This window comes from Anas platyrhynchos, chromosome 8 (assembly GCF_047663525.1).
Source record: "Anas platyrhynchos isolate ZD024472 breed Pekin duck chromosome 8, IASCAAS_PekinDuck_T2T, whole genome shotgun sequence".
Classification (NCBI taxonomy): domain Eukaryota; kingdom Metazoa; phylum Chordata; class Aves; order Anseriformes; family Anatidae; genus Anas; species Anas platyrhynchos.
In genome coordinates this window covers 20,350,729-20,374,171 of record NC_092594.1, presented here as the reverse complement: position 1 = coordinate 20,374,171, position 23,443 = coordinate 20,350,729, and the positions used below count along the sequence as shown (strand labels likewise).

The window sequence follows — 23,443 nt, the reverse complement described above, 5'->3', positions numbered from 1 at the left end:
ACCTCAAACAAATCCAGATCCCAGAAAAAAAGCATACTTAAAGAGCTAGTTCTTTAAGTAGTACAATTACTTCATCTTAACAAATCCTCTGGCAGATCAGAGCATCTTCCTCCCCCCCCACACTATATATTTTTCTACAATGAAACTTTTTTTCCCCCTTTTTCTTCCTCTACGCATTATGGTAAATCCTTTTGACAAACTAACAAAACCCAGTGACACAAGCCCATAACAATCAGACCAGAAAATACTTTTTTTAAATGGTCAACCATTTGTCTGCATTTTATTCGCTTCCCCAGGTCAGAAGGCACACAAATGGAGTTAGCTCTGCAGGCAGGCCTGTTAGATCACACACGCTGAGAAACAGTACCAGGCAAGTATGAACACAGTGCTTTCTCCAGATTCCAGTCTGGAGTTCATTGTGAAGTTCTGGTATTCAGAAATTTAGGTATTTATGAGCAAAGCCAAACTAAGCATAATCCCTTTCAGATCAAGGGAATCAACATTATAGGAAGCCTAAAATGCTCTGCACTCCTACCTGATATTATCAAGGGCACAGAAGCAGCCGAGGCCCAGAGCCTATCGGCACCATTTCACCCTCAGTCCTGGCAAGTTAGAACTGCCTCCCATCAAAGTGTGAGAAACAACTCACACCACACTGCAGACAACTGCAGAGCAGCCCTACAAACATGGTACTACCCACAGACAAGTCAGATCCAACTGAGCACCCAGGTCCTTCAGAATGGACCTTCAATGGACATATATTGGTACTTCAGAAACAGGGAAAATATATAGAGCTCTGTAAGGTTTCAAACAGAGGGGGCACAAATCCAGTGGTCATTAACACTGCTAGACATAAATGACTGCACAACCATCTTGTCTTAACATATGATAGCAAATCACTAATGGATTCCACATAAAACCAATCTAGAAATATAAGAATAAATAAATTCTCATACTTACTGAAGAGAGCCAGCAACTGTGTCCAGCAGAGCTGTTCATCCTGGCTGTAACTGTGCTGCTCTGTTTCATTGCTGAAGTCTCGCAGGTGATGCAGTTGGAACAGATTGATAACAGTAATATGTACCAACTGCTGAGAATTGAAGGCCTTTTGGAATAACAACCTCTGCAACAAAGACATACATACAGAGCATGCATTTTTACATGGCAAAGCACACCCTTAGAAGGATTAGTAGCCTCTACTGCACTGCTTGATTAATGTTCCTACCCTCGAGGCAACACCCGTTCTAGATTGCTTTCAGGTCATCCCTAATAGCTCAGCACTCAGCTTTCCCAGCAGGACACAGGCAGATGCCTGCTGTTAAACCCAAGGTTTTTGCTGGTACACCAAGTCATACACACAAATCAGCACTCCCTTGGGAATGGCTCTCTCTCAGAGAACACGTGCCTTTAATGTGCAATTACAGCATTGCAATGCAACTGCAAGAATTGCAAGGGCATGCATGTCCACTGTGGTTTTCAGCCTTTCCAAGAAAAACCAGAGATAGGGTGACATTTCAGAAGAAAAAACACCCCAGGAAAATTTAACTACACTGTGGTTATATATTAAAGACTAATTCCACATCTAACTTCATGGGTCATGGAGTGCTGTGGTTAACTGAAATGGCACAAGCTATTTACTGATGCACTTTAGCAGCTACATTTTAAGACATCTTTCTCAAAGCAGGAAAAAGAGATATCCTAAACCACAGCCTATGCATTCTGTTCAGATACACAGGCAGGCAGGCAGGCAAATTGACCAACCAGTGTAAGCATCAGAAAGAGGTCTGAGCTTCCTTTTCAACCTCCATTTTCAGTTACAGGCCTGAAGCACACAGTGGTCAACAACTGCCAGTGCCATCAGGAGCAGAACTGGGGGCCTGGCTGAATGCTCCTACCTAGGACCTGTCTCCTCATTCAAAGTTGCCATCAGCCACGAAGCTGAAGTGGTTATCCACCACACAGGCAATTTCACATCCACATTCAACACATCTAAATCAGAAGAGTTGCTCTCTAGTAAATTAAGCTCTCTGTTGCACAATGTAAATAAAGTAATCTAAGCAACAAAGCAGGTCTCAATTAGCTCTGTTTTAACACTGTGGATCAGTTAAAGAAAAGGCTATTCCACATGCCTGAGCAATGCTCATAATTATTGATTATAGGCATTATGGAAAAAGCAGTACTTGCTCAACAGCCAACACAACACACAAAGAGATACAATTATTTAATTTAGAAAATTCCCAGCATCCAAGCAGTTCACATTCAAAGCTCATACAATTCACAAGTTCCATTTCTCTGTTTTTATTTCAGTGACTGTTTGGACCTAGCTCTAGCAGCCCAATTAAATACAAAAATTCAATGTAAATTGACACTGTAAAGACTATCTGTATTTCCTTACATTGCTAAAATCTGCTCCCTCTTTCTTAACTTGTAAAAGCATACTCTATTTGCTCTGTCAAACCTATCCATAGTATCTGCTCATTCTCCACAAATTACAACATTGAAGAAGCTGCTTCCAGGAGGCGACTAACAGTTAATATTATGTCCACTTTGAAATGGTACTACCTTGGATAAATACCTTAAGAAGTTCGCTTTGTTGCAGTCTTTGCTATACTGTCCAACTTAATGAGCTGGCTGCATAATTAATGGATACTCCTGGATTTTCCAAAGGAAACATGTTCTGAATAGTTCTAGTCTACACACAAATTAAGGTTGTACTAGTACACTGCTTTTAGAGGCAAACCACTGGTAGGAGAGGCAAGTTGTGTGAGGAAGATTAAAAGCCATCTTAATAACCAGTGGGAGTGATGGAATACCATCCAGAAATCTGCACTCAGAAGTCTTCACGCAACTAAGCCAAGACTTTCCAGATGAACTGAGGGCTTTTCACAGGCATCCAAGAATCATCCAGGTTAAAAAGTAAAGAGCAGTTGTGGTCATTGATTTCTCCTGTATCTCCACCAACAACATGCCACATCTCAAAAGGGAAAAAAAACCTACTATTTGAAGAAGTCAACAGAACCATCTGTTATTAGCTGTGATACAAACCTTCCCTAACTGACTACTTGAATTTCCCATATTTTACCATGTGAAAAAGTTATCACTGGACTGTAATTTCAGAACTCTGCTGCTAAAAACATTCTCTTCAATATACCAATTAAAGCATTGTTAGAACTAACCTTGAACTGTTCTTCCAGCTTCTCTCGAAGAGGGCTCAGCTTCTCCAAACTCTTACTCAGGTACACATGGCCATGGAATTTAATAAATGCCTTGATGAAGTCAGACACACTCCATCGGGTCTTCACCTCATCACGACTACATTCAGAAAATAAGGACCTGGCTTTAGTCTTTGGAATTAGACACAATTGCACATAACACTATAAACTTTCTCTGTGAAAGTCAAGAAAGGAGGAATGCCCATGCAAAACTGCTTTTTCATATTGGTACAATGCCTTTTTCCTGCACTCACTATTCACACTCGAGTGCATCCCAGACAAATTGTTCTAAATGTGCATAAGGATACTCTGATGAGGAAAAGGGTTAAGGAACTTGTGCTCAATCTCCACTTCCAAATAAAACAACAATAAAAACTTCTGGCAATGGAGTTACATTTAGAGGCAATCTCCTCCATTCTATCTGAGTAGAATTATCTCATGCCTAGTCTTACCTTTCCAGTGCTTTAGAAAGTGCTTTTTGTAGGTTAGTGGAGGCAGCTGGGAAAGGAAACTTCACAGCAATACTTCTGCAGTAGTAGAAAATCGTGGTCAAGTGGTCTCCTTTGGAAGAGGCTAGAATAGCCAACTGATTATAAGGCTGACCTAAAGGAGAGAAAGGAAATTTGTCCTCCAACAAGCTTTTATTGAGTGGAATGTACTAGGTTTAAGCTGAAGTCTGCTCACTTTAAAAGGGAACACAAAGCCATAAAATCTTTAGTAGGCAACATTCAGATTTATCTACTGACCCTTTTACTCCAGCCTCATTATCAGTACCAATCAAAAGAAAAAGCTTTGAAACTTGTGATACAGATTTTTTTTTAAGCATATCATTAAAACAAGGCAACAATCATACCGCAAGACTTTTGTCTAAACAAGATACTTTCAAACTAGGCTTTTCCCATAACCATATTTATCATCCCTTATCTGGAAAAGATCTAATCCAGTTTTACCTCTTGAGGCAAATCAAGAGTTGTTTTTTTCCACCTATGGTGTAAAATTTTTGCTAGTTAGAATATGGAGAACTGTTTGGTTAAAACACTGATAAAAAAATTAAGTACTAGTTTCACCAGCCTGGCTCAGAAATAATTTATCCTTCACACCATCCCTAAGTTTCAGGCCACCATAACCCAATAACTAAAAAGCTTCATTCCCAAACTAATGAAGCTCTTAACTTGCATGAGTAACTTGAGAATTACAATTTTAGCTCCCCAACTTTACAAATGGGAATGTGAACAAGCAATGAAAGAAAAGTATGCCACTGGTAGACAAGTATTCATTAACTGTCCCTTATAGAATATACGTGTTAAACAGTGTAACGTAGCAGTAGAAGTCTTGGAGTGAAGCTGCACATTACCTTCTTTGTTATTAAATACTTATAAAGGAGAAAATTCACACAGATTTCACACAGATCAGACAAACAGCTATTATTTAAATGACTTCCTGGTGGATTGGGCTTTGTTACTCAATTGTTTTGGGTATTAGGGGAAGGTCTTATACAACCTCTCAAGTTTCAAATCACCACATAAGAGAAGCAGATACTCCAAATCTTCCTCTTGAATTATAAACCTAAACGGTATCCCAGACTTACCATTAGAAGGGACAAGCTGAGCTGCATGTCTGTAGTAAGACTCTGCCTGGCTGGTCTGATTCCTATATCGAGCTAAAAACAGCAACAATAAAACAGAAATTGAGACCAAAAAAGCAACTTTCTTGCAATTACTTTAATACAAACCAGTTTTACCCGAAGACCATTTTGCTATCATTTTGGAAATGAGCACAAGAACGTACAATTAGACTGAGCAGCACAAAGATTCAACAGGTAGAATTTTAAGGCGATCATTTTTCCTCAGGTCTTTCCTCTTGTCATGGCTCATTTTTTATTCAGAAAGTTACTGTGCCAGCAGCAACACATCCAGAGAGCTTCAAATATTTTTTCCTACTTCTCCACACAATCGACAACTAGATCTACTTTTAGGTTACTACATAAATAATTGGAGGTTACTGCAAAAATATAACTTCCTACAACAACACACAGCTCTACTCTAAAGAAATAAGCCTGTTGAAATTAATGTAAAAATCAAAGTCTCACTTGTAAAAGGCTGGATCTAACTATCTTCTCTGCATACAAGAGATTTAAAAGTATCGTTCTGAAATGGAGAAGTATGCTAGCCTGTTGCAACAAGTTTTTGTAATAGTTACTGGTTTCAACATTTCACTGTGCCTACCAGCTATAACATGACTACGTGATTAGTATGCTGAAACACAAGATTCCAGCAAATCACTAGAAAGCTACGCTTAACTGTCTCCATGCATTACTGTGTAACACATCAGAAAAGTCTAACAGCATTGCTTTCCAGACTTTCCCCCTGCAGCAACCAAATACACCATCAGCTGCTAATTTGGAGCACAGTTGGTCTAGCAGTTGCACAGGGAACATACATATTCTTCCTTGTGAAGGATGAACACTGAGGTAGAACTCAATGCCCCAACTCCTTTTGCTTAAGAAACTCACCAATATCTCCAAGGTGGACAAGGCAGTGCTGGCAGATGTAAGAGCAGGAGCTGGACTGCGGCTTCACTATGGCGCTGGTGTGCGTCTGTTTATTGCTAATGATTCCCAGCTGGGAAGACTTCACGCGACATGGCAAGTCTACATTAAAAACTGTGCACAATTCCTGTAATAACTAGAAAAGCGGGTCTAGTTTAGTAGCAGTTAGAGACAGTAATCAAAAGCATTGAAACAGCAGACAAAACCAGCCCAGATCACTCAGAGGCATGGATTAGTTAAACATATTTGAAGTGAACAAGCCTATGTTACTGAAAGAGAGACTTAAGAATTACATTATCTATATGTAAGACATGAAGTTTCATATTGCTTTTCATATTGCTTTATTCTTCCCAGAACCCTGAAGATATTTTTTACTGAAGCTGTGCATCTCAAATCAGTAGGCATCTCAATCCCCACACTATTCAAATTACCAAGCATCAGGGGAGATTGATTATCAGAGGTCTCAAAATCTTGCGTATATTTTTAAAATAGGTCACTTCAGGGGAAAATGGTCTTTATACCTACATGAAGACACACCATTCTCTAGAAATAACAGAAAGAAATGCCGTTCTTCTTCTGCAGTTTGTTCCAACATCAGAAATAGCACTACCCTGACTTCAGCTTCAGGGAGAAGTGTGAACAAAACCAAGTTTATGGGCAATACAAGGTAAAAGTGACTGAGTTGTCCCACTGGATGGGCTGCCAAATCAGTAATTATTTGTGTGAAGCTAATGCTGAGGTTCAGAGAACTAGGCAGCAGCTCCTTAATCAAATATCTCAAAAGCTGATTCAAGGAAAAGCTGAACTTTGCCATTCTAATTAGCGCTTTTGAAGTTCTTCCTAATGGACTCCAGCTTAGAAATGAAAAGAGTGAGTTCTACTGTGTTACAGGGTTAAAACTCCAAGTAAAAATTGACAGACTTTTGCCACTGGGAACATACTCAATCTCTACATAAAATAGACCTGTGGCAGAGTCCCACTTCTAGATAAAGGCTCCTAGAAAACCCAGGGCTGAGATGTGCACTGCCAACAGCTAAAGATTCAACACAGGGTTCTTGTTTGCTGCAGAAAAAGATTTGCGTTAGATCTCCTTCCCCTTCTACTCCGTCTTTTATACAGTAGATAAAAATCTCCAAGCAAGAGGAACGTCACAGATAAAAGTGGGATAAAAGAGAAACTTGACATCTTCCAACACACTGAATCACAAGCATTCGTGTTCTCCTTCAAAACTGTCATTTACAAAGGCCTCGCTGTTGGAGAGTAGGTATCATGGCTGAGTAAAGTCTTTAGACTAAAAATGGAACGATTAACATGACAAATGGAGAAAGACAACCTAGACTGTGGTGTCACGCACAAGAGCAAAGTTTCCTGAAACAATGAAGGGAAGAAAGACTTGTGCAGGACAAATGGCGTAGATGGCAGAAAACCCTTGGCAGTCACAGCACAGCCTGTCAAACTGGCTGCTTTAAATCAGAAGCATTCCAAAAAAGCAATGCCCAAGGGAAAAAAAGAAATAAAATCACAGATTCTAAAAAAAAAAAAGTGTTGACTTGTACACGTTCAGAATGAAACTCAGAACTGATGAAGAATGACTTATTGAACATGTAACCTAAATCCAGTGCAAACTGAAATCGAGCATTGGAAAGACTACAGACAAAGAAACAGCAGTAATGAGTAAGTACATGAACATGATTTTGAAGTGAACTGAAAACTCACAGAAGATACTTAGCTGAAGAGCACTCATCAATACATCTTTGCATAATGGGAAGAAGAGCTCCTATATCTGAAGTTTGCACTTCCAGATTATTTTTGATAAAGACAAAATTGAGACTGAAGATGTGCTTGTAAGCTTAGAAGCCCTGATCAGAAGAACAGCAAGACATTACATGTTGTTAAATGCAAAGCAATATTCTTGGGGATAACCACCCTACTTAAGTCCACAGCTGTGGAAGGCATTAAGTTAGGTTGCAATATAATTCAAAATAAAAAAGAAAAGCTGTATTTATTGTATATAGCTCTTGGGAAACATGAACTCAATGCTTACGATTGGTGCGTTACAAGGAAGGGACACAGAACAAAGCACAAAACACTACACCACCACACAAATCCTCACAGTGCATCCACATTTTGGAACTAGCAGTTGCTGGAGCAGCACAGGAGACCAACAGAGGACAGTCAAAGCTTTGTGAAGGACCCACGTACACTTTAGCATAGGCTGAAGCATGCTTGCCTACAGACTACATGAATGTACCACAATCAACAGATTTTTTGCAACTCACCTGTGTGTAGAAGCCACTAGCTGCCTCTAAGAACAGAGAAAGGTTTGCCTGAACTTCGCTCCGATTTGGATTTGCTCTATTTTTCGCCTGACCCTGTAGCGTCGTGATCTGATTTTTAAAGGCATGATTCCAACTGAAAACAAAAGAATCATTTTCCTTGTTGTTTCACAAGCGTAAGAAACTGGAAAACTGTTTAATCACATAGCATCAAACATGAAAATGGAGTATATTTAAATTCAGACATCACTCAGATGATAAATAATGTTAAATATGGAAGAATTACCATTTCCCACCTCTCATTACTACAGAAACCAATCCTGATACTGTATAGCTAACACTGCAACACCATAAATATTTGCTTGTAATTGCTTTGTTTTAGGCAGCACAGCTCTCTCCTCTTAAAACAAAATATGAGGTGTAGAAATCTGAGCTAGAAGTCACGCAGCAGATATAGGCATGGACAAGACAATTTTTGACAGTCTACTCATCTTGCTACCCTCAGAGCCCTGGAAGAACCATGGGCCTCTCTCAGCTACCTGTTACAGCCTATGTCTGCCTCTTCAATAACAAGGACTAGACTTGGAGCATGGAGAAAACCCAGCACAATCTTCCCCAGATCCATAAAGTGCTTCTCATGAGTGTCTGGTAAAGTCCTCTCTTGATGCTCGCTCCTCCCTCTTCCTTCCCCTTTCGCCCAAATACACCTCAGAGAGCTTACAGCGAGGAGCTCTGACTGCTATTCAGCCTCTGCTAGATCTTGTTCAAAGCTCCTGGCAACTGCAGCAGGCAGTTTTCCTCCTTTCTGGAAACTTACAGCTTCAGCCCTTCCTTGACAGCACAGAAGACTGATGTTTCTTCCCTCATTCCCTTCCATCTTGCTCACCAAACCCCACTCTAATTGCCGAAGGTAAAATACTCATCTATTGAACTCTCTTAATCTACTGTAGTTTTATGTTTCACCCTCAGCACAGCTCTCACATTAAAGGAGATAAGGTAACTATTTCATAGGATACAAATCACTTTCTGTGAGCCTTGGGATTTCCTGCTCATCAGCCCAGGTTACACACACACACACAGGTTTATTGCGGTACTTACAGGTCCTGCTCCACTTTTTTATCTAAAGCATACTCCAAATCGGTCACTAGCATTTTCTGGTATAAGTCCTGTAAAGCCTGTCTGGATGTCCAGACTTCCGCTGGACCCAGCTTTGAATCTAAGCAAAAAAAAAAACAGACAACAGGTTTTTGTAACACTTGAATTTACAGTCATTACAGCTGATTTTTCACTGACCTACCAAATTAAAGAATGCAGTGCAGTGTAAGACAGGCAATGCCAAACACTCACTTTTCCTCAGATTCATCAGAATTTTGAAATAGAAAAACTACAGAGGGATTGGGGATTGACTCATTGGTCTCCTGCAACATGAGAACTAGTAAGAGCAAAGTCAGCAGTGGGAAAGTTCAAAAAAAAAAAAAAGAGACAGAAGGGGGTGATTCTCCCCAACTCAACATGCAGAAGAACTTTTTGACAGTGGATAAATTAAAAAGAGGAGCCTGAAAAAATAGTGGAAAAAAAATAATCACGTAAAACTAAATAGGAGAGTCCATGAGCCAGTGCTGCTGCTGTTGAGGAGAGCACAGTGGAGAAGTAGAGCTGCATGCTTGCCATTTTCTAACTCCCCTTCTGCAGTTCATCACTTCAGGGTGAGTGCAAACACTGTCCCAAGCTATCAGAGTTACACAGTCCAGTTTCCCATGCCTTGTAAAATCACCTGAGCTGGGGCTGCTGGAGCACAAGGGATGAGCTAATTGCCCCAGGGAAACTGTTCTGCTGACAGCACCTGCTGGGTGCAGGCAGGCCGTGCTCCCACAGGGCCCACACCAAGCCACAAGATGCGCTACGCCGAGGTGTTACACTCGGAGCAGGGGTTCACTGTGCAAGCTGCTTGCACGGCATGGTTGGTACCTTAATGTAAACCATTCCCAATTGCCGTAACTAGATGGTTTAAAAGTCAGCTCATAGCATTTTGTAGCAGCTACGGGCTGCGCTTTGTAAGGCACGTGTTAGTGTCAATTCCCTCGAAACCAGCAAGATCCTTTCCCCGCTGCTAATCCAAAGTACAGCAAATCCTGTGGCAGTCCAGACAGGAGTCTCTCATCCCCAAACAGAGAGTAACAGGGTCGCGATCTGTCTCCAAACACTTTTTAGCATGCCCAAAGTCAACTTTAACAATACAGCTATTTTAGACATTGAAGAGATTGGCACAATTGTTAAGACTGTATTGATTTGCATATAGAGGATAAACCTTTACTTTCCAGAGGATTCTTAGAAATGGTAAGCATAAGGAACATATAAGAAGAAAGCAAACAAATCAAGTATTATTAGCTAGATCAACCATCTAACAAAGACAATTACCTGTCATGTCAGCCTTCAGGACTTCTGCCTGCCTGTAAGAAAGCAATAAAACAGTAAATTAGAAATAGACTGATCAAAATAATCAAGTTATGCTAAAACACATTCATGCACCAGTGAGTAGAGAAAGTGGGGCCAGCTCCTCTCAGGGCTGCCTACAACTGAAAATGCCATATAGTTTATCCCCTGAATTATGGATTTAAATTACTGTTGCTAAACAGCATTTCTTCTACTTTCATACCATAAAAAAGTCAACAGTTCACTTTCTCCTGCTTCGATCAAGTCTTTCAGAAAAAAAAAAAATATATATGTACAGAACCTGTCACTGCATTTTAAATTTTGCCTGGCAGCAGTGTCCTGCCACATAAGCAATACCTGCTTACCTGTAAGCAGGGATCTGAAATTCACCCTGCCACACGTGAAATGCATTTGGAGAGGAGAGTTGTGATGGGTTTGGCATGGAGGCTCGGGAAGTACTGGAGCCAGGAGAAAGCCCCTGCCGGGGAGGCTGCACAAACAAGCATGCACTCTCTCACCAATGTCAAGTGGTGGTGACTATAAAAATAGCAGTTTCTCAGGTTGTTCTGGGTCCCACCTCCTCACCACAAATGAGGAAAGGTTTTGAGATCCACATGAGGATTAAGAAGTTATCACATGAGTCCCAGTGCTTCACTGGGAAGACACACACTGGGTGGCCCCTTCACCAAACCTGACTGCATTAAATGCAGGATCACCTCCAGCAACTGGCCACGAGGCACCAGAGCACCACCCAGGAAGCAATGGGATGCTCTGAGGGCTTTCATCAAGAATATCTTCACTGGTGCCAAAAGGAAAGCTGGACTTGCCTCACTAGCTGAGGCAGCCCGGTGATGCTTCAGCTCACAGGTTAGGAACGGCAGCGAGACAGAGCTGGCCCTGCCAGGTGCACAGCTATCTTTTTTGCTGTTCTGAGCAGCCAGCCAAGGCAATAACACAGCTTGGCTCACCCAGGAACACCCGCCGGTTCTGCAGGCTTCTTTCCTTTGAGCTGAGGCAGCCGCAGCTCCCGCAGAGCAGGACACCCAGCACCGCCACCACCACCCCCACACTCCCCTCCCAGGAACAGGCTCTGCCCAGCTGCTGCTCTGCCCACATGGGACCACCTGCAACAACCAGCCTGGTAAAGGAGAAATGCAAACAACACCATTATAAAGGCTTCTCCTCCCTTTCCCCAAAAAAAGTGTGGCCCAACTGTTTCCTGGAGAATTACTTTGCACCAAGTTAGTGCCACTGCTGAGAGATGCTCTGCAAACGCATCACCCCACCAGCGTGGCTGGCCCTGGCCGACTGTGAAGGAAGATGCTGATGCCTGAGCCTTCAATATTCCTGTTACTACTGAGTAGCTCCTCCCCAGAGCTTCTGCTGAAAGAGATCTTTGCCGGAACTTACACCAAAATTTTTTTCAATCTGTTTTGGAAGTCAGTCCTCAAATACCTTTAATGCTAATCTCAGCAGCAGCTGCAAAGCAAACTGCCTTTTGTATTTCATAAGCTTGCGACACCCTAAAGGGATTATCACTATATTTTTTAATAAAATGCATAGGAGTTATTTCAATACTTCCTCGAGGCCAAAGGGATTAGTCAGGCTGGTCTCACTCTTGCATGCTGCTTCTTGTTTCCACCTAAAGATAAACTCCAAATAAAACACCTGCACCCGCGGTGGCTGAGATAGGGCAAGAGAGGACACACCGGGCACCAAACCTGCTCTGCCTCGCTGCCCAAATACCAGTATTTGAGAGAAAAGATGCACTGCCTTCACTGAAGTGCCTTTGCTGGTGCCTGTGGACCCCCAGTGGGCACACACCGTGGCCTGATACCTGCGAGAGGTTCATGAATGGCTCCTCATTTGCAAGTCTCATCAGGCATCTGGCAATAAGCTCTTTTTATCCATATCTTTTCTTGAACCAGCTCATGTTGAATTTGCATTAGAATGACTCACTTTGCTGCAAAAACGTGTTGCCTGTCAGCAAACTCGGCGCAGCTTGCATTTTATCACCTCAAGACTACTCTGAAGCAGCTCCTTGCTTGGCTTGCCTCAGCAGTTGTCTTCAGGCCATCTCTTCCTGACCAGTTTGTAAGTCCAAAGCCAAAAAACACAAAACATAGTTCAAATGTATTTCAGGCATCTTTGTCAGAACGTACAGCTTGATGCGCTGTGCTAGCTGTTCAGTTACACTCTGCCCGGTGTTTTAGCTTGAAGCCCAAAGACAAAAGCCTTCTGTTCAATCCCTAAGCACCTGTTAGGCACTGCCTTTGTGTAACAGGTAGTTAGGCACCTTAAATCCATACCCCAGACCATCACTTCTCTCTTACAAACTCAAATGTTGGCATTTATGGACCAAGCTTTCCAACTGTCTCATTGCCACCTGCCTTCAGACCCTTCACGTATCTCTAAAGTAAAGAATCCATTTTATTGTTGCCCCAAACCAGCTCACTTTGTTGCAATACAAATTCCTTGGTTTTATTATAATTCAACACCCTTTTAAGAAAATCAGTCCAGCACGCACCATGCTGTAACTATTAGAGGCCGCAGCAGTTTGAGGGAAGCACAGTTGTGTTAACCAGCTTCATCACCGAGCACAAAACGAAGCCCAGGTTTTCAAAGCAGCTGTCCTGGGCTGCCTCACTGCCACACACTGCTTCCGAGGCGCACAACAGCCAGAGCCAAGATTCATTTACCCCACGCTTTCTCTTACACAGCAAGGAGAAGCTGGGTGAGATCTGTGATGGGCCAACTCCTACAAAACCCATGAAAACTCCCAACCTTGCAGAAACACACAGCACAGCATGCTGTTTTCCACCATGCCTGAAGGGGAACTCCATTTGGTTTTCCCCTGGCAGCTCTGAAGCATCAGCAACTATTTCAGTTCCCCTATCAAATCCCAGATCCCCCCACACACACACTGATAAGGAAGCAACAAAGGGAGTATGGGGGATTCTTCATTTGGGGAAGAAAAGGTCACTTTTCTATAATAGATTAACAAGAAAGCCAAATACACTTAACACAAGTTATCATTAAACATTTAACCACTCCAACAGGTGGAAATGCTCACACAGAAACAATTCCAAAGCAACACTGAGCAACCACTCTTCGATTTTCCTCCAAAGAAAAGTTAACTTCAACAAAAAAAAAATTACAATGGTTTAGTACCTGAATATTGGTGTCTTGGTTTTGGTTGGGTTTTGGTTTTTGTTTTGCTTTGAAGTATGCTGGTGTCAATTTGGGGCTGAATCGACAGCTGAGAGGAGGGAGCTGAGAAAGGGGACAGAATAGCATTATTTTTTTTAATCTTATTTACTCCCTTTCTCCTAGTCCAGGCTCTATTAGAGGAGAGACAAAAGCAAGGGAGGGAGAATGCTCCCACAAGGAATAGCAGAGCACATTATGACCAGCTCCGGTACGCTCACCTGAGTTTTCTAAAGTTGGCTCTGAAATCTCACCACACTACAGAAAAATTAGGAACCTATTACCCAGGGATTAAAACCAAGTATAACTGCAAAAAGGCACGATGATAAAAGATTGAATGGACAAATGGCACTTTTAATACTTCTGGCACTAACACGCAGCAATTTCAAATAAAAAAAGATGCAGACATTAAATTCTCACCTCAGGCCACACAACCAGCACTATTTCCTACAGAGCTGGACAAATCCACACAGATGGCCTGAGGTCTCGCAGTACCTGCGTGAGCAGCAGGGAGCTAGGGGAAGGAGGCTTTGTAACCTTGCCACACTCAGCTCCTGGCTGAGCTGTGCAGCTCCTCATCCAGATGGACTGCAAAACTCTGGGATGCATAGGGGCTGCTCTCTTGTCTGTGTTCAGCTGGAAGAGAAGTCGACCCCAGCAGCTTGTGGCTGGAGAATTTTATGAGCTCAGGACTAGAGCAGCACAGATGACGCTGCTCAGAGAACTGCCCGTCTCTAGAAATTGAGCAGCTTGAAGTTTCTGAGCACAAATTGGAGCCAAGTGGGTCCCGAGGAAAACCAACATGTATAACTAACCCTTGGCCTGCTTGGCAGTGCAGCTCAGCCGCAGAGCCCAGCAAACCCCAGAAGTTCTGCTCACAGCAGGTTGGGACCAACTCTGAAGCAAGCTGCTCGGTAACTTGTAACGCACCCCTCCAGCCTCCGTAACTCACCAACCGGCTAGGATCAAGCTTCTGAGCAAGTCTGTAACTTCTACAGCTAGTCCTGCTTTGGGGGATTGCCCATTTTTACAAAAATCGTTGTATTTCAAACATACATCTCAACCCCTCAGATACAGACTCAAAAAGGACCACCTCTGAGCAGCTCATGCAGAGCAGAGCCGCTCACCACGCTCCCTCCACCCACTGCAACAGCTGCAAAAAAGGCTCCACAGCACTGGGCTACAACCCCCAGCCCGAGGGAAAAAATGGCAAGGCTGGAAAGGACATCGAGAGACAAGGTATGCAATTCCCTCACCTCGTCATTCCCACAAAACACCGTGCCACATGCTTCCCAGCCCACCCCAGCCACACCGCCAGCCCCGCAGAACTGCGGCGTGCCTTAAACCGAGCCGTGCCTTACACCGAGACAGCGTTTTCTGCATCTCTGCTGCAAGCTGAGTAAGAACCGATCGTGCCGGGAAAAGATCCGGCGTGAGTGCGTAATTAAAGGCCATTAGCTCAACGCCCGCGCGTGCTCTGCTCGCAGAAGCCTGCTCAGCTCTGGCATTTCACTCCACAGCCACAATAGCTTGGACCTTGTCACCACACAAACGCTTTGTGGAGTATTCTAGCACACCCAGAACAAATTGGAAAATAGAATAGTTTGGCACTGCATTTCGGCATTTGACAGAAAAGCATGGAAACTACATGAATCATGCCGCTTCAGCCTCAAGATCTGAGCTCCATATGCTCAGCGGTGCTGTCAGCCCTGCAGAGAAGGCTTCCTGCAGCCAAGTCCTTCAAGGCTCAGAGGTCTTCCTCAAACACAAGCTACTCCTGGGCTACGCCTGAAAAACACAACTCCAGCATAACAATTGCCAGTTTCATAGTCCTCAAAGAATTATTTCAGGAGTTAACAGAAACAGTTACACACAAGATACATCTTTATAACTATCTTCAATGCAAAGCAGGCAGAATTTTACCTGATTTTGAGACAGTATCCCAAAACTCTGCATAAATAACAAAATGTTACAGGTAGACACCAAGCACCTTTTCTAACGCTGGCTTCTACCCAGCAGGCTACAATGGAAGCTACCAAAATAGCCTGTAGTTGCCCAGACAGCATCAGCACGCATTTGGTATCTTCTTGAGAAAGATACCAGACGTACCTTTTGGGATAGCCTAAAGCTGTAGAGGTCACTGCAGTCTTTGAGGTCAAACCCAGGAAGATGGGTGTTTCAGCTCACCCCGCAAGCCATAATTCCCTACACCTGACTTTGCCCCAAGCCCTGTCACTCCTGCAGCATGCTTCAAAACTAAAACCATCTCAACAACAGGGTAGTATGGAGACATAGCACCAGGTGGGAAAATCTCCAGAAGTTCATCCCCTTACATACCCTGTGTGACATGCTCCTAAATTAAGGTATTCTGTATTAATTCAGATTAGTAGTAAGGATCCATAATAAGCACTTCATCACTTCTTTTCTAGTTAAAGATTTTACATATAGGTTCAACTTCATGCGTATTGATGGTATTAACACAAACTAACATCCCTCCTAGATTTTTACTACAGGTTTACCCTGTATCTTTCAATCATTATTTTTTTTTATATTCAGTAACCCATACCAAAAATAGCCTTCCTTGAATCTCATGTTTCTATTCAAAATGAAATTGCGTTCCCTTTTTTGCTAGCAACTGCGGCTGAATGTTGAAGCTCAAAGAGTTGCTTCTGTTTTCATACACTTCTTAAGTGACAAATTCTTTAAGACTACTCTTAGTGACATTCATAAAAGCAGACCTGCTTGCCCCCTGCCTCCTGAGGAACAGCCGGTTAGATCAAGCCTCTCTCCTCAGCACTTTTGTCACTTCATTGTCCTCTACCAGCATTTATACTGCTTCAAGACAACTAGCATCTAGGCAAGAGCCAAACAAAGTCTCCCTCTTTCTCCCCCTCTTCACAGGGACAGATGATTAACTTTTCTATTTTTAGTTATTAGGAGGCTGTTCTACAAAGACTGCCCTAGAGACCCCTCTCAATCGCTCAAATGTACCTCAAACTAGGAGTACAAATGCTCAAAGGCCCTGGTACAAACATCCACTGACTGCAGAAGGAACCAAAGCTGGAGCCTGTCAAAGGTTCCTTACTGGCTCCAGGAAACCCTGGTTTAAAACAAGATGACATGGCACAGCTGCCTGCCACAAAGCAACACCCATGTGCTTTTGTCAAATCAGAGCGACCAAGGCAGGACACGGCAAAGCAAATTCCAGGAGGCTGGCTGTGCAGCAGAGAACACAGCAGCAGAATTTCTAGGATTATCATAGACCAAAGGGCTGAAAGATGGTCTTCGCAACTGATCTGTCACATATTCATTCCCCTCCCCTCCTGACATTAGCTGTAAGAAAGCTAATTAGCTCCTTCAAAGAAATGGGAAAAAATATACAAAATCAACTTACACATACCAGCATTAGATGAAGCAGAAAGTGTTCACTAAGGCTGAGCATTAGGAGATACTTTCAACAACACAATGAAATTAAAATATGGGAAACAGACCTCTGACTTATTAGGGACATTCTAAGTACTTTCAGGAAAGTGACTTTTTCCCCCTACAGGTGGAAGACAAAATTAACTCTAGCTGGACTCCTAAGTACCTCAAGGGTATCTCTGATTTGAGTCCCATCAGTGAAATTCAGTCTGTGGCCCACAGCAGGGTAACAATCCCAAGAGACTCCTCAGCCTTATAGTTCCTTACAGTAATCCCTTGAGTGCAGAAGCCAGTGTGAATAACCTGAGAAATGTCCTACTGGAATACAGAAAGAAAAGAAAGCAGACCTCACATTACTCCAAAAGCTCTTGTTCCATCTTACCTCACAGCATTACGTTGATCTGAACGCGTGGCTGCAAATACAGCTTGGAGGAATAGAAACATGCAATATCCAGACACTGCTTGAGCAATTTCCCCCGCATTTGGTTGTCTAGGAAGACACCAAGCCTACAACCTGAACTGCTCCTCCAGCTCTTAAGTTTAAGTGGAAAGAGCAGCAGCGGCCACACAAGCCTGGAAACAGGGCCTAAAGGCAGCATTGTGAGCAGTGGTGACGAACCCAGGCTAACCATAAGACTGCATCCCACAAGATGCTGCCCGCAGCCCGAGCGGCCAAGGCACAGACAGAAGGGTCAGCAGTGCTCCCTCCTGTAGGGACCAGTGAGAAACCAGGGCCTGAGGGCAGAGCCACAGCCCCAGGTCACCCCGCAACAACACTCCTTACTACCACCCCTCGCTCCAACGGGTCTGCTCACACAAGCAGATCTCTGCTAGGAGGCCCGAGAGCAGCAATGAAGGGCCCTCAGCCCCCAGCAGCTCCAGGCTCCCTCTCCTCCTTTCCTGGCCACCACACATACCCCATGATCCTTCCTCTCCTTCACCAGGGAGGGCTGAAGGCGAGGCACCCATCCAAAGCCACCGTCCTCCCCACCAGCCCAAGGGGCGCCCAGCAGCAGCTCCAGCCTCTTCTCCAGCGGGAAGCATCACGATGCCTGCAACAGCCAGAGCTGCAAACCCAGCAGCTCCACCTTCCAGGCAGATGGAATGACACGAAGCTTTAGGTTGCCTGATGTAGAAGGGAATGATACAATTCAGCACCCAAATCAGCTTATTCAGAGGCCACCACACATCTCATCGGAGAAGTCTAGGGTTACTCGTTATGAAGCTCCTCCAAGGACGATACTCTTTAGACAGAAGACTTGGATTTTATGGGTAGCTTGAATATCACAGTATGCTTTACATTCAGTACTGAAATAAAACAAGCTAAATCATCATCAAGTGGATGTTAACAGGCAAGTGTATCTTCTCACCATGTTCTAAAATAAAGAAACTTAACCCAAAGCCTCTGCAAGTCTGCACTCCAGGAAAGGGACAGCCTGTTCGAAGTGCTGTGATCAGCTCAAGAACCCCGCTCCCAGCTCCAGAGAAGCACCACTGGGTTACGCTGCCACAGCAGGGCCCCCTCCTCTTCAACACAGGTCACACCATGCAGGAATACACAGGTTAGAACAATACCTGCTGCAAGTCATCCCTCTAACCAAAAACGAATAAATAAACACAGCTGCAGCTTTACTTACACCAGCTGCACTTGTAGGTCACTGGAACACTGCTTTGCAATAACCCCGAGCACAGCACAGTAACAGCAGCCACCACAGGCCGTGCACTGAGGCAGCAAAAGGAGGGGTCGCAGCCCAGCCTGAAAGCTGGGGTACCACTTCGACAGCCACACCACTGATGCACGGGCACGCAAGGGTTCACACATCCTAGCAAACGGGGCGTTATTTCCTACTGCTACAGGTCAGTGAGTGCTTCAAGACAGCAAGCACTACATCGCCAGGAGCAGCAGCCCCTTGCTGTTAGCGCCTCGCTCCTGCCATGCACAAAGCTCCCCCGTCCGTCAGCAGTACCTCAATGAATGGCACTGGGGAACGTGTTCCAGTTAAATGGAGGAAGCTAAAAAAGAGGAAATAAAGCAGTTCTCTGGAGACCTGGCCCAAAACGTACACTATCAAATCAGGGCCGAGGGGAAAGGGTTAGAGGAAGAGTGGGGTGCTCTTGCAAGCAGCAGCAGCTCTCCAGATGGCAAGCCCTTGGCAAGGCATTAAGGAAGAAGGGCCAAGTCACCTGCTTGCTGCAGCCTTCTCCCCCTGCCTGCATCCACACCGAGCCACCTCCCTGACAGCCACGCCAGCCGAAACATGTCCATCAGTCCCTGAATGCCCACAGGACTTGGGCCTGGCCTCCCCATCTGCCCCAACAGGACCTTGCAGCAGCACAGGCTCAAACCCCACACACCACGGCTAGCAGGAAGCCCTGTATGTGCCTACTGAGCCCAGTAAGCTCTGCCCACCGCTCTCCAGCAGAAGCACCGCCTGGACGGCTGCTCCAACCACACAGCTACCACCATGCCGAGGGGAACTGTCAGCGCCGAGACTCCTGTCCCTCTGCAGACGGGTCAACTGCATCAGAAGCACTGGAGGAAGTGGAGCGACAGCTGGCAAGCAGGACGTTCACAGGAGCCTTACTTCCTTGGGCAGAACACTGCGTAAGGGCTATGAGAGATGTGACCTTAATGCAAGTTGCCCCTGGGTGGCAGAAGGATGTAAAAAGCCCCAAAAAGCCCATGAGGAAAAAAAAAAAAAGGGGGAGCTGCTTGGCTACAGCTGCCTGGCACACACAGAGAACAGACCCAAGAGACATGGTGCATGTCTGGGGGCCTGCAGCAGGAAGCCTTTCTTCTAGCAGGTAGCTCTGGGGGAATTGCTTAATGTCTTTTTTTAATTTTAATTCTTTTTACTCCATAGGTCACCACACAAAGCTTGTAGATCTGCAGTAAGCACTACTCATCATCAATCATATTTGCCTTTAAAACCACGGCCCTCTGCCTTGAAGAATAGCTGCTTGTGTTAAATAACTGCAGTAAGTCTAGTTACCAAGTGCCAGGAACAGCTCATATGGACAACAAAGAAGGAACACTTTTCCCTTCACTTCTCCCCAGAGAAAACACCTTGCTAAGAAGTGCCTCCCAAAAGGCCAGCGCAGCTTTCTGACCTCTCTACTACTCCTCTCCTGTTTAAAATCCAAGAGTAAACAATGCATGAAAGTAGCATTAATCATTGCAGAACATTTAAAAAAAACAGAGGGAAAACTTTCCCAGACCCAGTGGATGTGAAGACAAGCCACAAAGGACTGCAGACCAGCCAGAGCGAAGTCTGTAAAGCCCCAGGTTGCACTCACCCAGCTTGGGGCAGGGGACAGCAGCCACAAGCCCATGGGCTGGGATAAAAAGACGAAGCCAGGCCGCCAGCAGCGGCACATGGCAGGAAGGAGAGCACAAGGTTCAGACAACACGAAGGAGGAGCAGCACGAGCTGTCTCCTTCTTTAGGGGCTATCAAGCCCTGAACAACCTGCTGTGACACCGGGGCCGCCCCTCCTGGAGAGGGGGTTAAGGCAGGGACTGCTGAGGTCACCTCCAGCCCCAGCGACCCCATCAGCTCCAGGCAGTATGCTCCAGCCATGCATTGCTTTGCTGTCTTTGGTGCCTTTCGGGCACCAACACACATCAGTTTTACATCCTCCTCCTCAGGGATCGGTACCAGGACACGTTCACACGCGAAGGCTGCAGCACTAAATCACCTCTGCTCCTGCCCTCCTCCACTAACAAGGAAGAAACCTGGTGAGAGGTGTGTCACGGCCTGGCAGACAGCAACGGAGCAACTGCACAGAGACATGGCAGATGCAGAAGTTAATGGAGCTACTGATGAGTCTTTGAAAAGAGAGCCATGATTTAAATTATTAAAGCAGCCAAACCTTTAATGAAGTTGGTTATAGCCTCATCCTAAGACTAAAGGAAACTACCTCCTGGTTCGTCAGCACCAGGATTTCTAAGCAGTGTTTGAGCCCTGTAATTCAGGCACTTTTTATGCTATGTTTACATAGTGCTAAAAGCCACAATTTACCGGAGTAATGCCACATTTAACTTGAAACTGGAGTTCACAGCTCTGTAAAACACAATCCAGACGGTCACGTCTCCGCCAAACTGCGACACTTCTGAGTCCACACTGACTACACTTGGAATGTTAGCACGCAGAATTGGCAATGAAGCTCTTTCCTTAGAGCAAAGACAAGAGGAGTAGGTGGGTTCAAGCTTAGTACTGTCTTTAAAAAGGAAGTTTCAGTGGTATTATGTTAGAGATCCCATCGGCAGTATAATTTGCTTCTAAGTGCCTTCTGTAGCTAGCAGGATACATGAAATGTTTAAGATGCCTGTCCCACAGGATCCATTTGATGTATGGGGAATACCTGAAGACTCCCCAAGCAGCATGAATTTGGCCAGATCAGACACACCAGGCTGAGAATGCATTCACCTGAGCAGAGAGGTGCAAACTCTGCCGCACTCCTCAGACCTCTTTAAAAGAACTTTCTGATGTTTTTACTCACCTGACTAGATCGAGGGATCTTGGTAAAGTGTCTCAAAGACAGACCCAAGAGAAGTACCTAGGAAACTTCACTCAGAAGAGACAGAATGAAACCTGGTACTCCTGAGAGGTGACCTTGAAAAGGATATTGCATGCAGGAAAGCAAAGACCCCCAACACCATCACAACATACGAAGATGACTTGAAAAAGGACTTCAGAGAGACTGGGTACATTAAGTCTGACCTTCTCTGTTCTTTCTGGAAAACTTCTGTAGGAGCACCAGCTGCTTCTCAGCTCTTGCACTCTTACTGAAGGGTCAGGATCTTTTAAGAACAGCATTTTAGAACAACTGATTCATGTACATATACACACACACACATATATATATACAGACAACGAGAGGCTGGTAGGGGAGGAGTTAAGGCACTCTGGCCAAGAGTCCCTTTCTTCCCTGCTCATTCTCTTCAGTGTCTCTTGATTCTTGCAGAGTCATTATTTCACTAGTTATTCAAGCATTACACGGTCACCTCAGAAATTCAGCTCTCTCCTACCTAAACTTCAAACACACAGAGAAAGGTTTTTCACACAAACTTTTCTGTCCCTCATTAGCTTTGCGAAGTGAAAGAGTAGCAGAGACAAACTGCCCCGCACTTTTACCCAGCTCGACATTTTTTTAAGCTACCTTTTTGTATCATTACCCTTTATCTGTCTGTTCCTTCACCATTCCATGCGGATGGAGCTTGCAATGCTGGCGCCAGGAGGATGCCCTCCTCCATAAAGCAAAGGACTAACAGATCTGGCTCTGAGACCTTGAGGCCTTCTTCCCTCATGAGCCTGGGCTGCAGCCATCCAGTTCCCAGCAGCTCAATTTCTGCCCTATGCAAATCAAAGAACTAAACATACACAGTAATGCTGCTGTGGACATAAAAGGCATTTTGCAGATTTAAGGAAACTGCCCCCAAGCCTACCCTCTCCACAGAGAACTGAAACAAACGCTGTGCAGAGGGAAAACGCGCACGTTGCTGGCTACAGACTGCTTGGAAAGTTTTGGGGGCTTCCCCCCCTTTCTTTTTTTCCTTTTTCTGAAGGAGATCGGGTTTGTGGTGGCAAACCCAGGAATCACCAGATGTAAGGTATTAGCACCCAGTGCTCAGTCCTGTTACATTAGGCACTACACAAACACAGAGCAGTCTGCAAATACATTTCGGGCTGAGCTACACCATCAGAGGAGCAAAGTTAGCAGAGAGAGGTGACTACTGCCCACATGCTGCAGGCAAGGATGATCTCCAGCTTGGCACAGAACAAGGAGTGCCAAGAAAAAGCCTGGGGGTGCAGGAAGGTGCCTTGGGCAGGACACATGCGGCTGGGGCAGCGCTGCGTTGCAGGAACACAAGGCAGCCACAGGCTCATAACCACGGGGTGGGGGGAGCTGCAACATGATTAAGACAGATACTAAAGCAACTCTTGTACCAGCAGAGAAGAGCTAACAACAGACGTTTTAGACCTTGTATTCGTGAAGTGTCTGGAAAAATGGAAGAAGCTGCTAAGACAGTGCAGGTTAGAGATCTAATTGGGAAGAAAAAAAAATCTTGTGAACTTGTTACTAGAGAAAAGATCAACTACTTCTAGGGGGCGAAGGCTTGAGTTGGGATCTGGACCACCAGGGAGGCAGGCGCAGATAAGATTAAGAAGAACAGATGGATCTGAAGAATCAGTACAGAGGCACAGCTGAGGTGCTTCACAACGGTAGTCAAGAATTGTTTGGGAAATACAAGAACCTCCTGGAACCCGCTCTAGAAACCTGCCCAGGCCTTTAAGTCTCCAGAAAGAGACAGCATGTCTTTCTGGTAGCACTACACCTTTCT

The 23,443-nt window shown here is 44.6% G+C and overlaps 1 protein-coding gene across 7 annotated transcripts in view; it reads right to left on the bottom strand.

The window, feature by feature from the left end:
* SMG7 (SMG7 nonsense mediated mRNA decay factor) overlaps positions 1-23,443 on the bottom strand; it is a 47,865-nt gene that overhangs the window by 23,752 nt on the left and 670 nt on the right. For all 7 annotated transcript variants that reach the window (XM_027463825.3, XM_027463826.3, XM_072042188.1 and 4 more), the window contains exons 2-9: positions 10,455-10,486; positions 9,135-9,252; positions 8,040-8,172; positions 5,725-5,896; positions 4,801-4,872; positions 3,665-3,815; positions 3,177-3,312; positions 961-1,123 (exon numbers count right to left, since the gene is read on the bottom strand). In XM_027463825.3, the coding sequence (XP_027319626.1) occupies positions 961-1,123; positions 3,177-3,312; positions 3,665-3,815; positions 4,801-4,872; positions 5,725-5,896; positions 8,040-8,172; positions 9,135-9,252; positions 10,455-10,486 (977 nt within the window). The remainder of the gene's footprint in view (positions 1-960; positions 1,124-3,176; positions 3,313-3,664; positions 3,816-4,800; positions 4,873-5,724; positions 5,897-8,039; positions 8,173-9,134; positions 9,253-10,454; positions 10,487-23,443) is intronic.